Source organism: Chrysochloris asiatica, unplaced genomic scaffold (genome assembly GCF_000296735.1).
Source record: "Chrysochloris asiatica unplaced genomic scaffold, ChrAsi1.0 scaffold00078, whole genome shotgun sequence".
NCBI classification, from domain to species: domain Eukaryota; kingdom Metazoa; phylum Chordata; class Mammalia; order Afrosoricida; family Chrysochloridae; genus Chrysochloris; species Chrysochloris asiatica.
Genome location: NW_006408596.1, coordinates 4,110,329 through 4,132,781, shown reverse-complemented (window position 1 = coordinate 4,132,781; position 22,453 = coordinate 4,110,329). Strand labels below are relative to the sequence as shown.

The following is a 22,453-nucleotide window of genomic DNA, read 5'->3' as shown; positions in this document are numbered from 1 at the left end:
TATTGTATTTTGTTTCATTGCAATGATTGCAATCCCCTCCATGTATTATCACTGAATAACATTTACTTCCAATCCCTCTGTGTGTTTTTTTTTTTTTTTGGATGTACACCGAAGCACTCAGGAATATATAACTATTCTAATAACCAAAGGGTACACCCTGCAAGCCTCCCACCCCATCTGTCAGCACATAGACCCTTTCCCTCCCTGAGTCCAGGATGCCCAGCTACTCCATCTCTTCAATGTCATCATCTTTGCCTCCAGCTCTGGCATCACAGTTTCTCTGGGTAGGGTCTCACACTCCACTCTTCTCCCTTGATGGTCCCAGGGTCCTCCATTCCTGGACAGCATGATCAACCACTCCCGTTCTTTTGTTACATAACATCTGCCTTTATATTTGCAACACTCACAATCAGTCCTGATAGTAATTATTCACTATTGAACCACAAGAGTCTTATCCCCATCTCCTATCACCAACCCCATCCAGACAGGTTGGAAACCACTCAGTGGAGATTCTATTTTCCCCTGCACCCTCTGAAACTAGGCTCCCTCTTGAAAGCTTGCAAGCCAGTCACTTCATGCCTTTGTAGCTCCCCATTTTGGGTAGTCAATGTCTAAGTTGCCCATCCCTGTCAACCCTGTGTACTGAGGGGGTGAGAATGATCCTCGCTGTAAAGATTTGTTCCACCTTTTGAGCTATTACATCCATAAGTGTAGGTCAAGTTCATCAAATTGTAGCAGATTACTTTTTTCCCCTCATCTTTCTTCCTGTAGTCGAGTTCTGATCATCCAGCCATTGAAGCCAGGTCAAATATCTGCAAGTATGGGTGTTCTTGTGCATCTTCCCTCACTTCATATCAGCTAGACGCTTTACTCTCTGCTCTAGTCCTCTGTGGCCATGTCCCTGTCCCTGGGCCCAGAAGTTCCCAGGTCTTGCCACACTGCTGGCCAACCAGGTCTCAATCCAGGTTGATAGGAGTCTATTGAATGTGGTCAGACTTAGCTCACAACTTCATTGATGTTTTTCCACCCACTTCCCTTTATCGGTACAACGTGGTCACCAGCAAGACCACATGCCTGCTTGTGTATTGCCCTTGAGTCTCAGTCTTGGAAGGGGGATTGCTCTGGAGGGACCCGACCACTTACCTTGATGGTTCCCTGGCAAACAACTTGCTTGCTTACATCTACTTTTGATGCTTTCAGCATCATTCAATAATTTGCCCAGAGATTCTTTCAATAATGAAAGTCAAGGCTTGAATTTTTTCTTCAGTTCCCTTAGCTTAATTAATACTGAGCATGTTCTTCCCTTTTGGTTTTCTAATTCTAGATCTTTGCACATTTTGTTATAATATTTGACTTTGTCTTCTCGAGCTGGCCTTGGAAATGTTCTGTTCAGGTCTTGGACCTCCTTATTTCTTCCATTTGCTTTAGCATCTCTATGCTGGAGAGCAAGTTTCAGTGTCTCTTCTGACACCCATTTTGATCTTTTCCTTCTTTCTTGTCTTCTTAATGACTTTTGCTTTTTTCCTGTATGATGTTCTTGATGTCATCCCACAACTCTTCTGGTCTTTGGTCTTAATGTATCAAATCTTTTCTTCAGATGATCTCTAAATCCAGGTGGGATATATTCAAGGTCATATTCTGGTTCTCGTGGACTTGTTTTCATTTTCTTCAGTTTCAGTCTGAATTTGCATATGAACAATTGATGATCTGTTCAATAGTCTGCTCCTGCCTGGGTTTGGCTGATGATATAGAGCTTTTCCACCATCTCTTTCCACAGATGTAGTCAATTTGATTTCTCTATATTCCATCTGGCGAGGTCCATGTGTATAGTCATCTCTTATGTTGTTTAAAAAAGGTATTTGAAATGAACAAATGATTGGTTTTGCAGAATTCTATTATGCAATCTCCAGCATCATTTCTATCACCAAGGCCATATTTTCCAACTACTGATCCTTCCTCTTTGTTTCCAATCTTTGCATTCTAATCACTGGTGATTGTCAATATACCTTGATTGCATGTTCTATCGATTTCAGATTGAAGAAGTTGGTAGAATTCTTTGATTTCATCTTCACTGGCTTTAGCGGTTAGTGCGTAAATTTGAATAATAGTGGTATTGACTGGTTCTCCCTGTAGGCACCTGGACATTATCCTATCATAGACAGAGTTGTACCTCATGACAGATCTTGATATGTTCTTTCTGACAAGGAATGCAACACCATTCCTCTTCAATTTGTCATTCCTGGCCAGCATAGTACACCATGTGGTTGCCAATACTAGTTGGTCAATACTAGTCTATTTCAGCTCAACAGCGCCTAAGATATTGATGTTGATGCGTTCCATTTCATAGCAACCCCATATAGGGTTTCCAAGGCTGTAAATCTTTATGAAAGCAGAAAGCCTTATCATTTCCCCTCCGAGTGGCTGGTTTCCACTCGGAGGGGAAATGATAAGGCTTTCTGCTTTGGTAGATTTGAACCTTGTTATTAGCAGCCCAACTTGTAACCCACTACACTATCAGAGCTCCTTTCCATAAAAATTACAGCCTCAGAAACCATACAGGCATTTCTACATTGTCCTAGAGGGTCGCTCTGAGTTCGAATCACTTCAGCTCCAATGGGTTAAGGACAGACTAGAGTTTGTTTATCCATTCATTGGTTGAAGGGCATGTGGGTTGTTGCCATGTCTTTGCTATTGTGAATACTGCTGCCACAAACATTTGTGCATCTAGGTATGGCAATGTAGGATAGCATTGGACTGCTAACAGCAACCTACCAGCCACTCCTTGGAAACCATATACAACATTGCTATGAGTCAGAACTGACTCCACTTGAGGTTACTTAACTACAACAACAATTCTCATGCATGAATTATCCTTTTGGCAAAGTAGGGTGAGTTGGGTATGCACCGGAGTAGTGAATCAGACTTAGGGTTTAGCTTTTCTATGCATTTGTGTTAACTGTTGGTCTCTTGGGTGCCAAAGAAGCATTGGTGGCACAGTGGTTAAGAACTCCACAGCAAACCTAAAGGTTGGCGGTGGTTCGAACCCACCAGCAGCTCCACAGAAGAAAAGACCTGGCAATATGCCCCTTGTACAGCCTAGGAAACTGATGGGGCAGTTCTGCTCTGTCACATGGGGTGGCCATGAGCCACAATCATTTAAAGACAACAGATTTGGCGAGAAGGCAAGGTTGCAAATGGTTGGAGACTACAAGACCTAAGATGTGCGTTCTTTGACAGTCTTTGGTTGTAATAACAGATTTTGTTGAAATCTACTCTCTCCATGCTACTAAATCACTAACATTTCCAAGTGTTCAAATCTCCAAATTTAGGAATTCTCAAATTCCTGAAGCCTTCTTATGAGAAGATGCTGTTGACATGGAAGTATGTTTCAAACGTTCACCAGCTTCTAGTGGAGGAGAGATTGGAAGAGGGCTGACAGAGGTGAGAGAAGGGCAGGGAGCTGCCCTTCAGGACCCCCTTGTTTAACTGTCTAACTACTGCAAGGACCACCTGCACTTATGTGTTGTTTTTATCTTGGTAGAATGTTGCCAGATACAGAGGCAGGATAAAGATGACACATTCAGGGTAACTCTAGTCATTCAAGGTAAAAAAAACCAAACCACTCCTGTTCATGTATTTTTAGGGCTCAGTTTAGGATAAGATAAATAATAAGGAGGAGGAGTCCTGGCGTGGTGCTGTGGGTTAATGAGCTGGACTGCAAGTTCAGTTTGAAGTAACTGCAAGGCTAGCAGGTCAAGCTCATCAGCTGCTCCTTGGAAACCCTATACAGGGTTGCTATGGGTTGGAACTGACGTCACAGCACTTAACAACAATAACAATCCTTATTTTGGAGTCCTGGTGTTGTTCTGTGGGATAAAGCACTGGACCATAAGGTCAGTTTGAATGATAAACTCAGTGGTTTTAAACTTACCAGTCGCTACTTGGAAACCCTATACAGGGTCACTATAAACTGGAATTAGCTCAACAGCACTTAACAATAACAACATCCTTATTTAGGACTCCTGGTGTTGTGCTGTTAAGATCAGCACTAGACTGCAAACCACAAGGTGGGCAGTTAAAACCCACCAGCTGCTCCTCGGAAACCCTATACAGAGTCACTATGAGCCAGAATTGACTCAACAGCACTTAACAACAGCAACAACATCCTTTTTAATGTAATTATGAAATCCAAGGATATTTCTGACTTCAGGTACGGCTTGATCTAGGAGCTCAGTGCTGTCATCTTGACATTCTTTCTTCTTTTATCTCTCTGTCTCTCATCCCTACTTTCCTCTGATTGGCTTGCTAATAGTAATGGGCTTCCACTCTACCAGCCTGGCAACCTCAGTAAAAGTTAAACGTAAAAGATCCTTTTCACCAGTTGTTCCACTGAACTTCCTAGGGCCAGTTCTCATTAGCCTGAAGCATGTCAAACCATTCTTGAACCAACTGCTGTGACTCTGATGGCCACAGTCACAAACTGGATGAGGGTGGTTCCCCAAGAAGAAGGGCTGGATTCTGTGACCTGAGGTAGAGATGCGATGCAGACAAGAACAACTGAGGCAGGCAGAGGTGCCAGGAGAGAAACCACTGAATCTCAAAAATTGGGTACAAAGATGAATAAAACAGCCTGAGAAGTATCCTATCAGTGAGAACCTCCTCCCTGATTTCCTTCCAACAACTTATCTTTCTTCCATGCGAGGCTACCATTGTGAAGAAAAAGAGTCTCCATTTCCTGAGGTCTTGGGATAACACTAGACCCTCCCCATTCCCAGAAAACCTGAGGAGGCCATGAACATAATGTCTCCAGTGCCTTCTCCCTTCAGAACTTCCAAACAAGAACTTTCCTGTGCAGAGCATGGGGGAAGCCAAGCCAATTTTCTGGTTTTGGTATTAAATTTCGACCTTTCATTCTGATCATGAGATATTTCTGGATTTTGCATGTGTATTCTCAGTCAATGCCAGTGTTCATGATACTGTCTCATCTGGAACTACTCTGCAAACTGCCCACTTTATCTCCTGCACTCAAAACGAGGGAAAATGACCCTGTAGCAGGAACATATTTGGAAGTTGCTTGTTCTGCTACCCATGGATTGTCATTTAATGCCTTGGCCCTCTCAGGTATTTGGAGATTAAAGGAATTCCACAGAAACCCTGAATTGAGGTTTGCAGATCTGCTAAATTATCTCTGTTCCTGGCAATCTAATCCTGTGGGTATGTACAAATAGCAAGATGTGGTTTCTTAAAAGGTAAAACATGATATAATAATGTGAGACATTCAACTGAACGGATGAGATTCCAGGTGTCTTAATACATATGTACCTGGCACTACACTTATATCAAATAGGTTTATTGTGATGGTGGTTTGTTTTTTTACTTTTAATGGGTTTTGTGTTTTTCAGTGTACTGTGGTTTTAAATACTGGACGTCACTGATGAGATTAATGGGCAATGTTTTTTGTTGTTAACTGTCTTCAAGTCAGTTGCAAATCTGTATAGGGTTTCCAAGGAGCGGCTCATGGGTTTGAACTGCTGATTTTACAGTTAGCAAACCAGTGCATAGCCACACACCAGGGAAATGTATAGTATCCTGAATGATGTACAGTTTCTATTAATTCCTCGGTTATCTGTATGGATTGCAATATAGACTGTGCCTACCATTCTTACTAAGTTAAAATAATACTCATTAGCGTGAATGCTTTCTGTATGTCATGAACTTTGTTAAATACTTCCTACAAGTGTCCAGATCTATTAAACATTCATTTGTGTGTGTACTCCATTCCCCCTCCCCATACATGATTTTCATTTCCTGGGCTCAAGGATCTTTGCAGGATGCAAATCAGAAGCTGTCCTTCCTGTCTCTTGTAAAGCATTGAATTCTTTTGGGGATTATATTGGTTGTCCCCAGATTGGGAGTGTGGAGGAAAGTCATTTAATGCCTTGGCCATCTCAGGTATTTGGAAATTAAAGGAATTTAAGGATAAGACAAGAGAAGAGAGATGACAAAAAAGAACTGGGAAGGCCCACAAACTGGTAAATCCTGGGAACGGAGAAAGGCCTCAGGGAGGCCAAGGCCTGAGTCTAGTACCTTCCATTCTGCCGACACTTTCCTTGTCCCAGGTCTGTCATGCACACACCAATGCCATGGGACCCGAAGGGACCAGGCTGCCTAAAACAACAGGTCACCAAGAAGTCACCAGGGCGGGCAATGACAAAAGATTGCAAGGGATATCCCAACACTTTGTTACTGCACATGAGCCCAAGGATTGGGCATCATCTGGGGTTTATTTAGTAGGGAAGTCCCCAGTGAAGGCAAATTAAATTTCTCTCCAATCTAGCAGATGGGGGCTCAGAGTTGGATTTAAGTTGTACAAGTATGAGTCATGGACTAAAATTGACACCCTATGTCTCCATCAGCACCCTAGCAGGATAAAGAAAGCACAGTGAGGATAATTGAGGTGAACTTCATAAAAACGATGATTGGGAAAGGTGTGTGCAAGAGTAGGAATAGCGTTAAGACCACCACCCTTCTGTCATTTTTATCTCACAGTAGTGACTTGCTTGTTGCTATGGTGCTAAAAAGCTATGTTCCTGCTATTACAAATACCAGCAGGGTCATCTTAGCGTTGGAAGATGAGCTCCCTAGGATGGAAGGCATGCACAATACACAGTGGCTGTACCAATGGACTCAAACATATCAACGATAGTGAAGATGGCAGGACGTGGCAACACTTTGTGCTATTGTCTAAGAGTCAGAGCCATCTTGACTGTAACTAGTAACAAAAGCAAAGCTTAGGGAAACCAAGGGGGCAATGCAGTACCTTACGCCTGACGCCACTAGAGAAGGGAGCAGGCACTAGAACCCCAGCTAGATAGTGAGACTGTCCAACAGGAACTGGTGAGGGATGTAGCCAGCCCTCTCTCATCTCCTGATAGAATTCTAGTCAAAGGATGGATACCCGGGGCCTTGTGAATTACAACAATCTATCCTCAAGTCAAATTTAATCCCATTGGGTCACACCGCCTGCACCTACATCATTTCATGGGATCTTGCCAACAAGTCAGCAAGACCAAGATCATTTCCTCCATTTTAAAAGGAAGGAATTGAGGCCTGGATAGCTGATAGAAAGCCCACAGTCAAATCACTAGTAGCTGGCTGAGCTGAGGTTCAAATACTGGCCCATCTGATTCCAGAGCCTTTCTTTGCCACTCAAATAAACTGGCTCAAAACCATTTTGGCAGAGTCTGAAAGGACCACCAATCAGGCTGCGGGGTGGGAGGCAAGGATGTTCTGTGTGGGAGATGAGTGCAGGTATGGCTCTGGGCTTCTACTCTCAGGCCCCAAGGTCCCTCAGGGAGCCTCTGTCTTCTCTAAACTAGGGAAGGGCTGGCAGTCTGAATGCAGTAAGCACCCACCCCAGCATCTCAGAGGGAGAAGATGCAGAGAAAACACTTGGCTGATGATGGGGGGAAATGTATTTTCATTCAGACGCCTTGCAAGTTCTTTTTTTTTTTTTTTTTTTGCCAGCTGAGTGTTTGATGTATTTATAGGAATCAGGGGGAGGGCTTAAGGGTAACCGGCAGTGGAGCTGCATTTTGGGCCATCAGGAAGCTCAATCCTGCAGGAAAATGTTGATGGAAAGGGACAAAAAAAGGCAGAGACCAGCAGGGTACAAACTGGCTTTCCCCTTCATGTTATCAAGACCTTTTCTCTCTCCAGGGTTGGTGACGTCAAAGCAAGGACTATAAATGTGCTAAAGATAGAATGAGAGAGTCAAAATGATGTGCAAATGGATAAACAAAATGTGGTCTGTCTGTACAATGGAACATTGCTTCTCCATAAAAAGAAATGAAGTCCTGATACTTGTTACTTGTTGCATGGATGAACCTTGAAGACATGATGTTAAGGGAACAAAGCCAGATACAAAAAGGCTACATAGTATATAATCTCATTTATATGGAATACCCAGGGTGGGCAAATCCATAACAACCGAAAGTTGAACAGTGGTTGCCAAAGCCGGAGGGGATGGGAATGAACTGTTTGATGGGTACAGGGTTTTCTTCGGCATGGGATAGGAGATAGAAACATTTTTAAACTAGATAGAAGTGGTGAGTGCAAAACCCTGTGCATGTACAAAAATACCACTGAATTAATTGTTCATTTGAAAATGGTTACTTTTATGTTATGGAAATAAACAACAACAAAAAAAGGTGAGTAGGCAGAGCTATAGAAGGTCAATTGGTCTACCCCAAGGTCTTTCAAGCTGTTCTTGCTCTGTGCAGCTGATGTCCTGGGTGCTGGAAGGCTTGAGGCCCGATGTAATTCCACTCTGCCCTTCTCTCTCTGCTCCCTCACAACTGGCTTCTTATATGTTGTTCAAATATATCAAACTTAGTCCAGCCTCAAGGCCTCTGCACTTGGCTGTTTCTTCTGCCGGGGTGTTCTTTCCCCCAGATTGTCACAGGTTGAGTGCTCCTCTAGACTCAGATCTCAGCTCAAATCCCCCTTCCACTGGAAGGCCTTTCCCCAATCTTATTTAAAGCAGCCAAACCCGCAGTCATTTTCCACCTCTGTGTTGGTCATGCCCTATTTAGTGTGTAGTGGATTCCGTTCATGGGTCTTGATTAACATTTTTTAAATGGAATGCAGTAGAATACAAAAGAACACACAGAATAAAGGTCAATATTTCTGCTTCAGAAATAGTTTCTGCATAACCAACTACCTCAATTAATTGGCTTCAAACCGCAAGTCCACCTCTGCCCTCCCCCTTGCCCCCCAATGCTATGGGCTAACTGGGCTCAGCTGGGCAGTTCTTCTCGACATGGTATCTGCTAGGCTCACTCATATAACTGTATTCCTCTGGGAGTTGGACTAGGGCTGGGACATCCAAGACTGGCTCACTCCTATCTGGGGCCTTGGTGCTAGCTGTCATTGCTCCTCCATGTGAAATCACGCTCTGTCTCTCTAGATTCTGTGGTCTTTCATCATTCAGTGCTCTGGTATGAGCTTTCTTACATGGCAGTTTACAAAAAAAGAGCACATAAACAAAGAAACTAAACGACCTGTTGAGGCCTACACCACGGTTCTATTGGTTCATTACATCCTATTGGCCAAAGCAAATAACAAAACCAATCAGATTCAAGGGTAGGAAAACAAACCCAACCTCTGTAACAAAACCAGATCAGATTCAAGGACAGGGGAACAGACCCCACCTCTGGAAGGGATAACAGTCTGAGCAAGCCAAGATTAGGTGAAATCCTTGGCGGCCACTTTTGCAAGCAATCCAACCACAATGTTTATGAAAATTTTGCTTCAGTTTAATTGCATGATCTTCTGTGAATTGAGTCACAAGAGAAACATATGAGAGGGGTTCCAAAAGTGCATGGAAAAAATTCCAATATCTTTTCATTCCATGTCCATGAACTTTTTTGAAGTCTCCTTCTATTTCTTACTGTGAGTTGTGATCATAAAGTTTAAAAAGCATACTTCTTCTACATTCCTTTAAAATTTTTCCTTTCATAGTGCTTGGTACACTCTAAACTTATGTAATTAACCTGGTGTGACACTGAAGAATAAGCACTGGATTGCTAACAGGAAGATCAGCGATTCAAGTGCACCAGCCACACTTCAGAAACCCTATATGGGGTCGCTACGAGTGGGAACTGATTCAACGGCACTTAACGACAACAAACTGACTTTACTATATCTAAATATACATACATATATATCCATTAGAATATAAGAATATATATATTTGTTATATCCATTAGACTATAAGCCTCCATGAGGGCATGGGCCTTGTCTGTCTTCTTCACATTTACATTCTCAGCAACTAGTAGTGCCTGGCACTTAAAAAAAGACGACAACACAGTTTCTGTTGAGCCAACTCTGGCTCATGGCTACTCCATGTGGATCCTACTTTGTAGGATCTCCAATGGCTGAATTTTCAGGAATAGATCACCAGGCCTTTCTTCGGAGGGGCCTCTGGGTAAACCCGAACCACCACCCTTTCAGTTAGGAACAGCCTAGAGCACAAACCATTTGTACCACCCAGGGATTCCTGTTCCTTAATAGTTGTTGTTGTTGTTAAGGGCTGTCAAGTCAGTTCCGATTCCCAGCCACCCTGCATAGTGTTTCTAAGGAGAGTTGGTGAGTTAGAACCGATGACCTGTGGTTCAAACCAACCTTGCAGTCTAGTGTTTTTCCTACAGTGTCACACCAGGACCACATAGTATATACCTATTATTGTTGAAATACGTAGTATCAGCTATCATTCATTGGTTGCTGAGCACTTTAAACATTATCTCATTAATTCATTGAACACATATTGGAGCACCATCTGTTGCAGAGGACTGTCTACAGAAAATAGCACCTCTGGTAAGCACTGAATTTGTACCCCTTTTCAAGCATCTGACAGCCATCTTTTAGAGAACTTTACCATAATATCAGGCTAAAGTCACAAGACAAGTTCATTAATCTTTTACTTAACAAGTTATGGTCCCCAAATCCATTGTTGTAGAGTTGACTCCCACTCATAATAACTATGGAACGAAGTAGAATTGCTCCATAGGGTTTCAAGGGCTGTAAATCTTTACGGAAGCCAATTGCTTCATCTTTCTCTTCCAGAGTGGCTAGTGGGTTCAAATCAACAACCTTTCAGTTAGCAGCCCAACACTTAACCCGCTGTGTTACCAGGGCTCCTTCAACACATTATGAGACAACAGGAAAACGACAGCTGCCCCTCCCTTGCTTTCACTGATGGTAATTCGTCTCTGATGGGCTCTGAGTCATTGTGTTCCATTTCTTCCCTTTCTGCACTCAGCAGAGCAACATCACACAGTCAGCCTTGGCCCACAGAGGCTCTCAAACACGAAAGCATTCACTGTAGCTTGCTTAATGAGCTCTCACAGCTGGTGATGGAAACTGCAATGTTCATAGAAACTGCTCAGTAGCGCCCCCTACACAAGCCACACCGCTGTAGCTGAAATCCGACACTTCACTGTGTGTCAGACCCTATTCTAGGCACCAGTGAAAGGACAATGAACAACACAGACAAAAATTCTTGCCCTCCTGGAGTTTACATCATGCTATCAGGTAGATGCTATTTTGACAGATGAGGAAACGGAGCCAGAGATCAGGTTACTTGCTTAAGGTCACACAGCTAATAATTTCACCCGGGGTCCTGGCTCTTCTCCACTATGCTGTGGATGTTGGGTTTGGTCCAGTGATGGATTGAGGTGGATGGAGATTGCAATGCCTGCCATTGTTGCAATCATAGATCAACACTGTTCTTCTGGGGATGGGACCCAGGGCAGTGGGAAGAGGTGCCCTGAGGAGCCCGCCTCCCCCTGTATCCCCCAACTCAGTGACGAAGGCTCACACCTGGGGTGTTGCAGATTTGAGCCACAGGTCTCAGTTGCCCCCACTGTTTTATCGGCATGTGACATCCCCAAGTGGCTGGGGCCTGGAGGCCTGGCAGAGACTGTAGCCCGACAAAAATAAACCTGCCACATTCCTTGGCAGCCCCCTGCCCCTTCCCGCTCTTCATCCATCCATCCATCCGTGCTGCAGAGCCTGCCAGGGAAGGCAGAGAGAGAGAGAGAGAGGCAAGCAAGAAAGCAGGAGAAGGGCAGAGAGGAAGAAAGAGAGAGATCACCTTATATGGGAACATGCGCAGACAATGTGTGGCAATGGCTTAGGGGGCAGCGGAGGTCAGATACCAGACAGATGGAAGAAATTAAACATGGGACAGAGTGTGTTCTGGGCCTGGAAACAGCCCTTGTTCCACAGCAAGTTCGTACAAAGTTTGGCCGCTTTCCTTTTTTGCAGAAGACGTGAATCTAAACTCTGCAGGACTTTGACTCAAGCCCCTGGCCCCAAGCTTGGTCTAAATCCTTTAAAGTCATTTCCGTGACAAAAAAGAGAAAGTCCTGTTTGCAAATGGAAAGGAGGAAAAACACAAGACTGATTTTCCAAGACCTCTCAATTTGTCTCCAAATCATATAAATTAGTGGTTAATGAGTAAATAATCCTTCATTTCTCATTCGTTCAGTCAACAAATATTGAGGGCCAATTATGTCCCAGGCACTGAGCCAGGGGCTGGGGAGACAGTGTTGATAATAATAATAGTTACCGTTTTTTGATTTATACTCGGTTAATAAATATTTCAATTCATAACAATTCACTTAGTGCCACCCACATTCCAGTCATTGGTGATCTACTGATGTAGTATCATCTGGTCCCTGTCCTGTATCACTTACAAGGGGGCTAGAAGGAGGTGGGAATGTTGGATATTGAACAAATGATCCCAGGGGGTCTTCACAACAGCATAAGCTAGTTACCATTTACTATCTTTGTTTTCCACAGGGTTTCTCACCTTGGTGTTACGGACACGTTGGACCAGATAATCCTTTGTTGTGGGGACACTCTTTGTATTGTAGAATATTTCACAGCATCTCTGTCTTCAACTCAGTAGATGCCAATAGCAACAACTCCTCTCTCTACAATCATGGCAACTGAAAATGTCTCCAGACTTGGCCAAATGTTCCCTAGGGGACAAAATCACCCCCAGTTCAAAACAAGTGATTGAACAGATTAAGAAGCTTCCTGAAGGTCTTATCACTGACCAAGGATGAATTACCCAACAAGCAAGTTACACACAGGTTTCAGTGTGATTACTCAGCAATCGGTAGTGCACTAGTTCACCCGGTGAAATTGTTGTTGTTGTTAGGTGCCATCGAGTCGGTACCGACTCATAGCGACCTTATGCACAGAAGAATGAAACATTGCCCAATCCTGGGCCAACCTCACTATCGTTGTCACGCTTGAGCCCATCGGTGCTGCCACTTTGCCAATCCATCTCGCTGGGGGTCTTCCTCTTTTTCTCTGACCCTCCACCTCACCAACATGATATCGTTCTCCAGCGACTGGTCCCTTCTGACAATATGTCCAAAGTATGAGAGACGAAGTCTGGCCATCCTGGCCTCCAAAGAGCACTCTGGCTGCACTTCCTCCAACACACATCTATTGGTTCTTTTGGCAGCCCATGGCACTTTCAATATTCTCCTCCAACACTTTAACTCAAAAGCATCAGTTCTTCTACAGTCTTCCTTATTCACTGTACAGCTTTCGCTTGCATATGAGTTTACTGAAAATACCATGGCTTAGGTCAGGCGCACCTTAGTCTTCAAGCTGACATCTTTGCTCTTCAACACTTTAAAAAGGTCTTGTGCAGCAGATGTGCCTAATGCAATACGTCATCTGATTTCTTGCTTCCATGAGTGTTGATAGTTAACCCAAGGAGAATGAAGTAAATTATGCACTGCCAACTAGTAAATAAGCACTATGAAGCCCATGCATACTTCGCTTACTATAAGTCCGTGCATACCATGCTTACCAGATCATCTGTCCCTGCCCCTGTCCAGTACGATTTACACCCTGGTCTAGCTGATTTTAAAGCCCAAGAGCCTAACTCTAACAACTATAATGCCAAAACCCTGTTTCTCTGACAACAGGTGATTGCAAATCCTGGTGGTTATAGATTTCACCATCTCATTCCACAATGAGAGTTATCTGGGTTGGTGCAGATCTTCTGAGAAGCTGCTGCTAAGATGGGCCCAGCTACAGGAGACGTGTATTGATGCCTTGCCTGTGCTGTGCAGGAAGGGAAGGGAGCTGGAGGCCTGGCACCCGTGGGAGGAGACAGGGAAGCAGAGACCAGGCAGGAAGAGCCTCAAGAGACTGCAGTTTTAAGAAACTTCCACCAGCCTTACTTCCCAGGTCAAAATCACCTGTACAGATGCTCCCCAACCACACAGGAGGGGCCTCCATGAGGACAGATGACTTCACCATGAAGTCGGTGGATCCAGAGGGACAGCAGCCATGTTCTCCACAGCAATCTTGCTGGAGGTGGTCTGAGCAGTCATCCTTCAATTGTTACATCATTGCAGAAGTGCTGTCTGGTAGTTGTGTTCCCCTAAAACAAGGAGGTTAAAAGGTCCCAGGGATGGACGCAACAGGGAACAAAGCCAGGTTGGCATCCTTTCATGAAAAGGGCTCATCTTGCTTACAGTGTCGTGAGCTCCTTAGTGATCTGCAACATTTTGGGTACTGCTAACAGGAAGCAAAGAGTGTAGCTGTGAGTGGCTGTTTTAGCTGGTGGCATTCTCTGAGTGTCGGTTTCCCCACCTGCACAATGGGGTTCGTCCACTCTATCTCATGTGAACATCAAATGACTCAACAGATCTCTCTTTTTAGAAGTAGATGACACTCCCTCTGTGCAAACTCTCTGGAATTGGGGATAGGTGCATCATTTGACTGTCCCTCTAGAATTATTATGGAATGAAAATGATCTCAGTTCCACATGGAGCTACTATCACTGCTGTGCAAGTGTAGACACTCAGACAGAAAAAGGGGCTCAATTCCTTTTGCAAAACACAAAGCAATTTTTAACTAGGACTCCCCACACCTCATTACATCCATTAAAGCTGCCCCCAAATGCTAAGATCTGTAGTTGTTAAGCTAACATTCCAGAAAGTCCTCCAAACAGCCTTTAGAATGGAGCAGATAAAGAAAATGCTAAGCCAGTTTGCATACGCTCTAGAAGTCTCAGTGTACTCATCTGTGAACTGGGGAGAATAAGATGAACATTCTCTGATATTGATGATATGAAAGTAATTCACAAACCAGAAGGCAAGTAACTGATTATTGATGCTAAGCAACCAAGAACTAGAGTAAATGATGTGATCCCAGCACTCAGAGGGTCTAAATTTAGGATGCGGTGCAGCTAAAATTACATCAGTTGCCTATGTGAAGCCGTCTTACATTTCTTAGGATTCTGAGCCTGTTTGTAGACTGGGGCAAGCCTTTGTTCTGACTAATCACTGACCAGAAAATAAGGCTCTCTGAAAAAGAGACATGAACCACTATTTCCTTATCCAGCATTGAGCAACAACAACACAGCAAATGTTGGTGCACTACTGCTCTCTGCTGGTCAGCTATGGTGCCACAGATGGTTATAACAACTTTGGAGAGGGGACTTCTGGGAAACAGGAGCTCCTGAAGGGAAGGGGTTTCCTCAAGGGCACGGTGAACAGAGCTGAGTTTTGAATTTGGGACTCCTGACTTCAATCATTCCAGGTGGAGAAAAATGAGGGCTGGCAGCTCACCTTGTTGGAGCTCATTCAGCTCTCAGAGATTTTTCTAAACTCAGGTTGGGATTTTTCTCTCCTGCTAAACTGCCTGCTTGACCTTCCCCACCAGGAAACGAAAGTTCAGAGAAGTTAAGGGGCTTGCTCAATCCCTGTACAGCCTCTACAGCACTAAGATCAGAAGAACTAGATGGTGCCTACCTACCATTACCAACCAACTGCTCTGATTGGGATCACAAGATAAGGTCTTGTAGAAAGTGTGAGAAAATGTAAAACAAAACTCAAAATCTTAACAACAACAACAACAACAACAACAAATCAGGTTTATGGGAGCGTGGTGCTCCATGCAATAAACACTCTGGTAGCTTAGTGGTTATAAATTGGGCTGCGAACCTCAAGGTCAGCAGTTTGAAACTATCAGTTGTTCTGTGTGAGAAAGATGAGGCTTTCTGCTCCTGTAAAGATTTACAGCCTTGGAAACCCTGTACAGTGTCACTATGAGTCGGAAACAACTCCATGGCACATAACCAACCAACTGTAAACATTTAAAAAGCCTTGGAAACCCTGTCACTATGAGTCAGAACCAACTTGAAGGGAAGGCACTTAATAACAACAAAAACTAGTCTTATAGAGACAGGTGGGACCCCCAAGACTATGGGCCTTAGACACCCTTCAAGTCTAGAACAAACTCACCTCCGTGGTTTAACTTTCAGTCAAACAATAGAGATTCCTATAAAGTGAACAGTAACACTAGGGAGGTACACAGTCCTTAGAACAAGGACAGCATTTACCCAGGGATAAGGAGCTCTGGTAGTGTAGTGGTTATGAATTGGGCTGCGGACCACAAGGTCAGCAGTTAGAAACTACCAGCTGTTCCGCGGGAGAAAGATGAGGCTTTCTGCTCCCATAAAGATTTACAGCCTCAGAAACCCTGTACAGGGTTGCTATGAGTCAGAACCGACTCCACGGCACATCACAACAACAACAACAAAGCTTAGAAGGCAGAAAGGGGTAGGAAAAAAGGACAGGGATGAAGTGGGAAGAACGCTGTTATAATATGGAAATTGCAATCAATGCCATGAAATAAAATGTGTAGGAGTTGTTGAATAGAAAACTAATTTACTCTATAAACTTTTGCCCAAATCATAATGAAAAGTTAAAAAAAAAAAAAGATCTGGTCAAAGTTCAACAGATATTAAGTATAAAGTAGGATGTGAATGTTTATCTGACAGCCCTGAGTCCATCTACTGCTAACATAACAAAGTAAAATATCATGGCAACTTATGTTGAAGATATGATTACAAGCAATCTTCTCTTCTTTGAATGCCCAAAATGGGGCAGGAAAGATTATTTAGTGCCAAACCACAAGCTGGTGATATTTGCATACGTTTATCTTTGTTAACTTCCAATCAACATATGTCATAGCAACCCTGTATAGGGTTTCCAAGGAGTGGCTGATGAGTATGAACCACAGACCTTGCAGTTCAAACTGACCTTGATGTCTACTGCTTATCCTACAACACCATGCCAGACTCCAACATACATATCATCTTAAATTTTGTCCACAATATTAAGGCACAGATGAGGAAACTGAGTTCAAAGAGGTTTGGAAATTGGCCCAGGGTCATTCAGTAACAGCTGGAATTGAGACTTCAATTCTCTGCTTGCTGTTAGTAACTAAATGAGTTAGTTTTTAAAGCATGAATAAGAAAACATATAGGGTAGCCTAGCCAGCTGGACCTCTGTTCTTGACATGGTCTCTAAATTCAGGTGGAATATATTTAAGGTCATATTTTGGATCTCATAGACTTGTTTTAATTTTTGTCTGCTTCAGTCTGAACTTGCATATGAGCAACTGATTGTCTGTTTCACAATCACCTCCTGGCCTTATTTAGGGTGATCATACTGACCTTTTCTATCATCTTGGTCCACAGATGTAGTCATTTGGGTTCCTGTGTATTCCATTTGGTGAGATCCACATGTATAGTTGCTGTTTATATTGCTTTGAAAAGGTATTTTCGATGAATAAGTCATTGGTCTTACAGAATTCTGTCATGGAATCTCCAATACTTTTTCAGATACTGAAGTCATATTTTTCAACTACAGATCCTTCTTCTTTGCTTCCAGCTTTTGCTTTCCAGTAATTATTAATACATCTTGAGTGCATGTTTGATCAATTTCATACTGAATTTGGTAGAATTCTTCAATTTCAAAATCACTGGTCTTAGTGGTTGGTGAGTAAATTTGAATAGTAGTGGTATTAATTTGTGTTCCTTATGGATGTATGGATTGTATCCTATCACAGACAGCATTGTACACCAAGATAGATCTTGAAACGTTTTTGTTGATAATGAATGCTACACCCTTCCTCTCTAAATTTTCATTCCCAGTATAGCAAACCATGTGAATGTCAGATTCAAAATGGCCAATGCCAACCCATTTCAGATCACTAAAGTGTAGGATATTAATCTTGATGAATTCCATTTCATTTTTGACAACTTATAATTTTACTAGATTCATACTTCATACAGTCTATGTTCTGATTACTAGTGGATGTTTGCAGTTGTTTATTCTCATTTTGAGTTGTGCCCCATCAGCAAATAAAGGTTGAAAAAACTTTGCTCCATTCATTTCATTATGGTCAACTCTACTTTGAGGAGTTAACTCTTTTCCAATCTTATTTTGTGTGCCTAAAAACCTGAAGGACTAATCTTCGGGCAATATATTGATGTTCCACTGCTACTTATTAAAGTGTGTTTTCCCTTCTTCCTAGTCTGTCTTATTCTGAAAGCTCTGCTGAAATTTGTCCACCATGGGTGACCTTCCTGGGGTTTACAATATTGGTGGCATAGCTTCCAGTATCAGCAACACACAGCCACTATAGTACAACAAACCGACAGATGAATGGTGGGTTGTTGAGAATATACACAGCAAAACATACAGTAATTCAACAGTTTCCCCATGTATCATTTAGCGACAGTGACTGCTGTCTTTAAATTGTGCGACCCTTCTCACCATCCTCCTTCTCTGAGTTGCTTCTCCTGCAATGTCATAAATTGATTGCTAATCTTCCAAGTTGCTAGATGATCCCATATAGCTAGTTCTTAAGATAACATATTGCTCAAGGTGGACATTTTTTACTAAGTTAAACTACTGCTTGATTTTAAGATGATTTCACAGCCTAATGATGTTTTTCTTTCCCATTTGCAGACAGGAACACAGAGTTACAGGCATGTGAACGTGGTCTTCCTCAGAGCCTTTGTACCTAACCTTCCCGCTACCTAGAATGCTGTTCCCACACATTCCTGCGGCGCTTCACCTTCTTCAGTTCTTCACTTACAATCACTTTCCTCAGGGAGTTTAAAAGTTCTACTCGCACAGATGTCTTATTCTTTTTACTTGCTTGATATCCCCTCTTAGGACATGTTGGTGTTAAGTGCCTTCAAGCTAGTTCTGACTCATAATGACCCTGTGTAGTGTTTCTGAGGAGTGATGGGTGGTTTGAACAGCTGACATTGTGTTTAGCAGTCCAGTGCCTATCCTGCAGGGCCCCTTTTAGGACATGGACACCTCATATACTATGTATCTCACTTCCCTGTCCATTGTTTAGCCCAATCCTTTAGCATGTAAGCTCCCCGACTACAAAGATTTGGGTTTATTTTGTTAGCTTACTCATCTTAGAAAAGACAAATACTCTTTAAATATTTACTTAAGAAATGAATTGGTAAAAAATGTAGCCATGAGGCAAGGGACTCCACAGTCTCCAACTCTAACCTGCTGTTTACCTTCAAGCCTGTTACTGATTTTCAGTCTGGGCTCATCTTTTTCACCTTTCTCCTAAGAGCTTTGAGAAGACAAAGTCTCTCACTCAGCTCAGCTCCTTTAAGCTTCCTTCTGCTGAGAGTCTGAAATAAACAAAAGAGAAATGAACCCATCACTGCCTGCTTCACCATTGTGTGACTTCCCACAGTCATTTATCATAACCCCAAACCACAGCTGTGATGTCATCCTGTCCAACAGCCAGGCCAACCTCATTTCCCAGAGACTGAGGTGGCTATTCACAGGGCAGTGTTTGCAGGAATGTGCAGAGGACAGAGAATAAATATTTCATGAACAGCCACTCTGCACACAAGCCTGGACCAAGCACTTGGCCAAGAGAAAAATGAAAGCGATAGCCACTAATTCATGTGGCTGTTCATTCAGTCCTTTGGTCATCAAATATTTATCGAGCACCTACTACGGACCAAGAACAACAACAACTATGGACCAGACACTGTATTTTTCATGGTGGCTCTTGATTTCACAGAATTTCTAATGAAATTTACAGTCTAGATGCCAACAGTACAAGGGTAAATCAAAAAGTATTGCTGAACAACTGGGATCTGAAAAGTGCAACCACTGGTTTCAAGTCCAGGGTAAAGAAAAGAGATGAAAATTGAAGACACTTGGAAACAAGTAGTTCAACCACCTAATAGAACACCATGACCATGAGGCGAGAAAAGCTCTCTGGTGCCTGGTCACCACTATCAACTGCTCTGAAAGGAATCACATCAGAATGTTCTACATGGAGTGGGGGAAAATTGGAGCAAAACTAAAAATCATAAAAAAGAGCAGGCATACTGTTCCGATAAAGACTGGTGGAACCCCAAGACGATGGCCCTTGATCACTCTTCTGGCTTGGAACTAAACTCACTCCCGTAGCTCAACTTTCAGCCAAGCAGTAGATAGGTATATAGGGAGGACAGCAACACTAGTGAGGTATGCACACCATAGAATAGTCAATCATTTGAGATCAAAAGGCAGCAAGATTCACAGAGTCAAGATTCACAGAGCCGAACAACAAATCATACGCTTTGTTTCATTTCAGTGATTGTAATTCCTTCCATTTAAATCACTTCTCCCACTTGCTCCCTGTGATTCTTGTTTCCATTCCACCTTCTTACCCAACTCTTCTGAATTATGTCCTTAGGTTAACACTGCCCTTTTGACCTCAAATGGTTGACCATTCCTTCCATGTGTCCCTACCTCACTGGTGTTCTTGCTCACCTTTATACCTGTTGCTTAGTTGAAAACTGAGTCACAGGGATGACTCCAGTCCCAGTCCTAAAGGGCCATAGTCTCTTGCTCCTCTAGTCTCTGACCAGTAAGCCGGGTGTGTTGCTTTTTAAAATAATTTTGAGCTCCTGTTCTCCAAATTACTCACTTTATTATACAAGGGAGTTAAAAAAACATTTCTGAATATCATAGTTCACCATTATAGAGATCATATTATTAAAGAATACAAAATTATTAAGATGGGACAAAAGGTCAGACTGTCTTGTATTACTGTCATGACAACACAGAATATGTTGCCATAGTAACCTGACCTTCATGTTTCAAATGAAAATAATGTATAGCTCTTTTTTTAAAAATGAGAAAAAACATATTTGTTTCCCTTCAAGTACATGGAAAAAAAAAAAAAGGCAATTTATTTTTTTCCCTTCCTTCTTCTCTTTTCCTACCTTTTCTTTTTAACTGCCTTTCCCATCACCCAAGTTACTACACTCTATCCAGAGAATAATTCTCCCTTCCCTCCCATGCCTAGTAACCATCATTGTTGTTGTTATTGTTGTTAAGCACCATGGAGTTGGTTCCGACTCAGTGACCCTGCACAGGGTTTCCGAGGCTTATATCTTTACGGGAGCAGAAAGCCTCATCTTTTCCACATGGAACAGCTGGTAGTTTCGAACTGCTGATCTTGAGGTTAACAGTCCGATTCGTAACGACTACGCTACCAGAGCTCCTTGGTAACCATCATAGAAAGTTTAAATATAATTTTGGGTTTTCTTCCACATTTCTCCACATTTCTCCCACTTTATCAAGGACCTTCTCATGTGATCCCTTTTAGAACAGTTGGTAGTGGTAGCTGGGCACCACCCAGCTCTTCTGGCCTCACAGTTGTGGAGGCTGATGTTCCCATGGTCCCATCATCTCTTGGAGTAATTAATACTGTTGTTAAGTACTGACTCACAGCAAACCTGTACAGGGTTACCAAGACACGGATGGTAGGTTTGAACTGCTGACCTTGCAATTAGCAGTCCACACCAGGGCTTCAGTTGATTCTAAGCATCTTCAATTTTCATCACTCTTCTTTCTTCTGTACAGAAACAGAGACCAATAGTTGTACCTTAGATGTCCACTCATGAGCTTTTAAGACCTCAGTCATTATTCACCAAAGTAGGATGTAGAACACAGTCTTTATGAACTATGTGATGCCAATTGAGCCTGTCTACATCAAGACTCCACCACTCGTATGTCAGTTTGTCATACTGTGGTGGCTTGTGATTTGCTGTGATTCTGGAAGCTATTCCATGGGTATTTTAAATACCAGCAGGGTCACCCATACATGGAGGACAGGTTTCAGATGAGATTCCAGATGAAGACAGATTAGGAAGAAGGAGTGACAAGCTACTTCCGAATATTTCGTCACTGAAACCTTATGAATAGCAGAGAAACACTGTGAGATTTAGTGCCGGAAAATGAGTCCCTCAGGTTGGAACTGGGAAAAAGCTGCCTCATCAAAGTAGAGTTGACCGTGATGGCACGAATGGAGTAAAGCCCATGGGAGTAAAGCCCTCAGGACCTTCATTTGCTGATGGGACACAACTCAAAATGAAGAGAAACAGCTGTAAACATACATTAATAATTAGAACATAGAATGTACAAAGTATGAATCTAAGAAAACTGGAAATTGTTAAAAATGAAATGGAACACATAAACATCGATATCTTAGGCATTAATAAGCTGAAATGGACTGGTACTGGCCATTTTGAATCTGACAACCACATGGTTTACTATGCCGCCAGGGAATGACAAATGGAAGAGGAATGGTGCTGCATTCATTGTCAAAAAGAACATATCCAGATCAGTCACGAGGTACAGCGCTGTCTGATAGGATAATATCCATGCGCCTACAGGGAAGCCCAGTTAATACCAATATTATTCAAATTTATGCACCAACCACTAAAGTCAGTGAGGATGAAATAGAAGAGTTCTACCAACTTCTTCGATCTGAAATTGATCGAACATGCAATCAAGACATATTGATCATTACTGGTGATTGGAATGCAAAGGTTGGAAACAAAGAGGAAGGATCAATAGTTGGAAAATATGGCCTTAGTGATAGAAATGATACTGGAGAACGCATGATAGAATTCTGCAAAATCAATTGATTTGTTCCTTTCAAATACCGTCTTTAGACAGCATGAGAGACAATTATACACATGGACTTCACTAGACAGAATACACAGAAATAAAATTGACTA

The 22,453-nt window shown here is 42.6% G+C and overlaps 1 protein-coding gene across 1 annotated transcript in view; it reads right to left on the bottom strand.

The window, feature by feature from the left end:
• Positions 1-13,925, bottom strand: part of IFT81 (intraflagellar transport 81 homolog (Chlamydomonas)) — a 176,567-nt gene extending 162,642 nt beyond the window's left edge. Inside the window, 2 exon segments of the mRNA XM_006878371.1 lie at positions 11,383-11,574; positions 13,849-13,925. Coding sequence (XP_006878433.1) covers positions 11,383-11,574; positions 13,849-13,925 — 269 coding nt within the window.
• Positions 13,926-22,453: the final 8,528 nt, after the last annotated feature.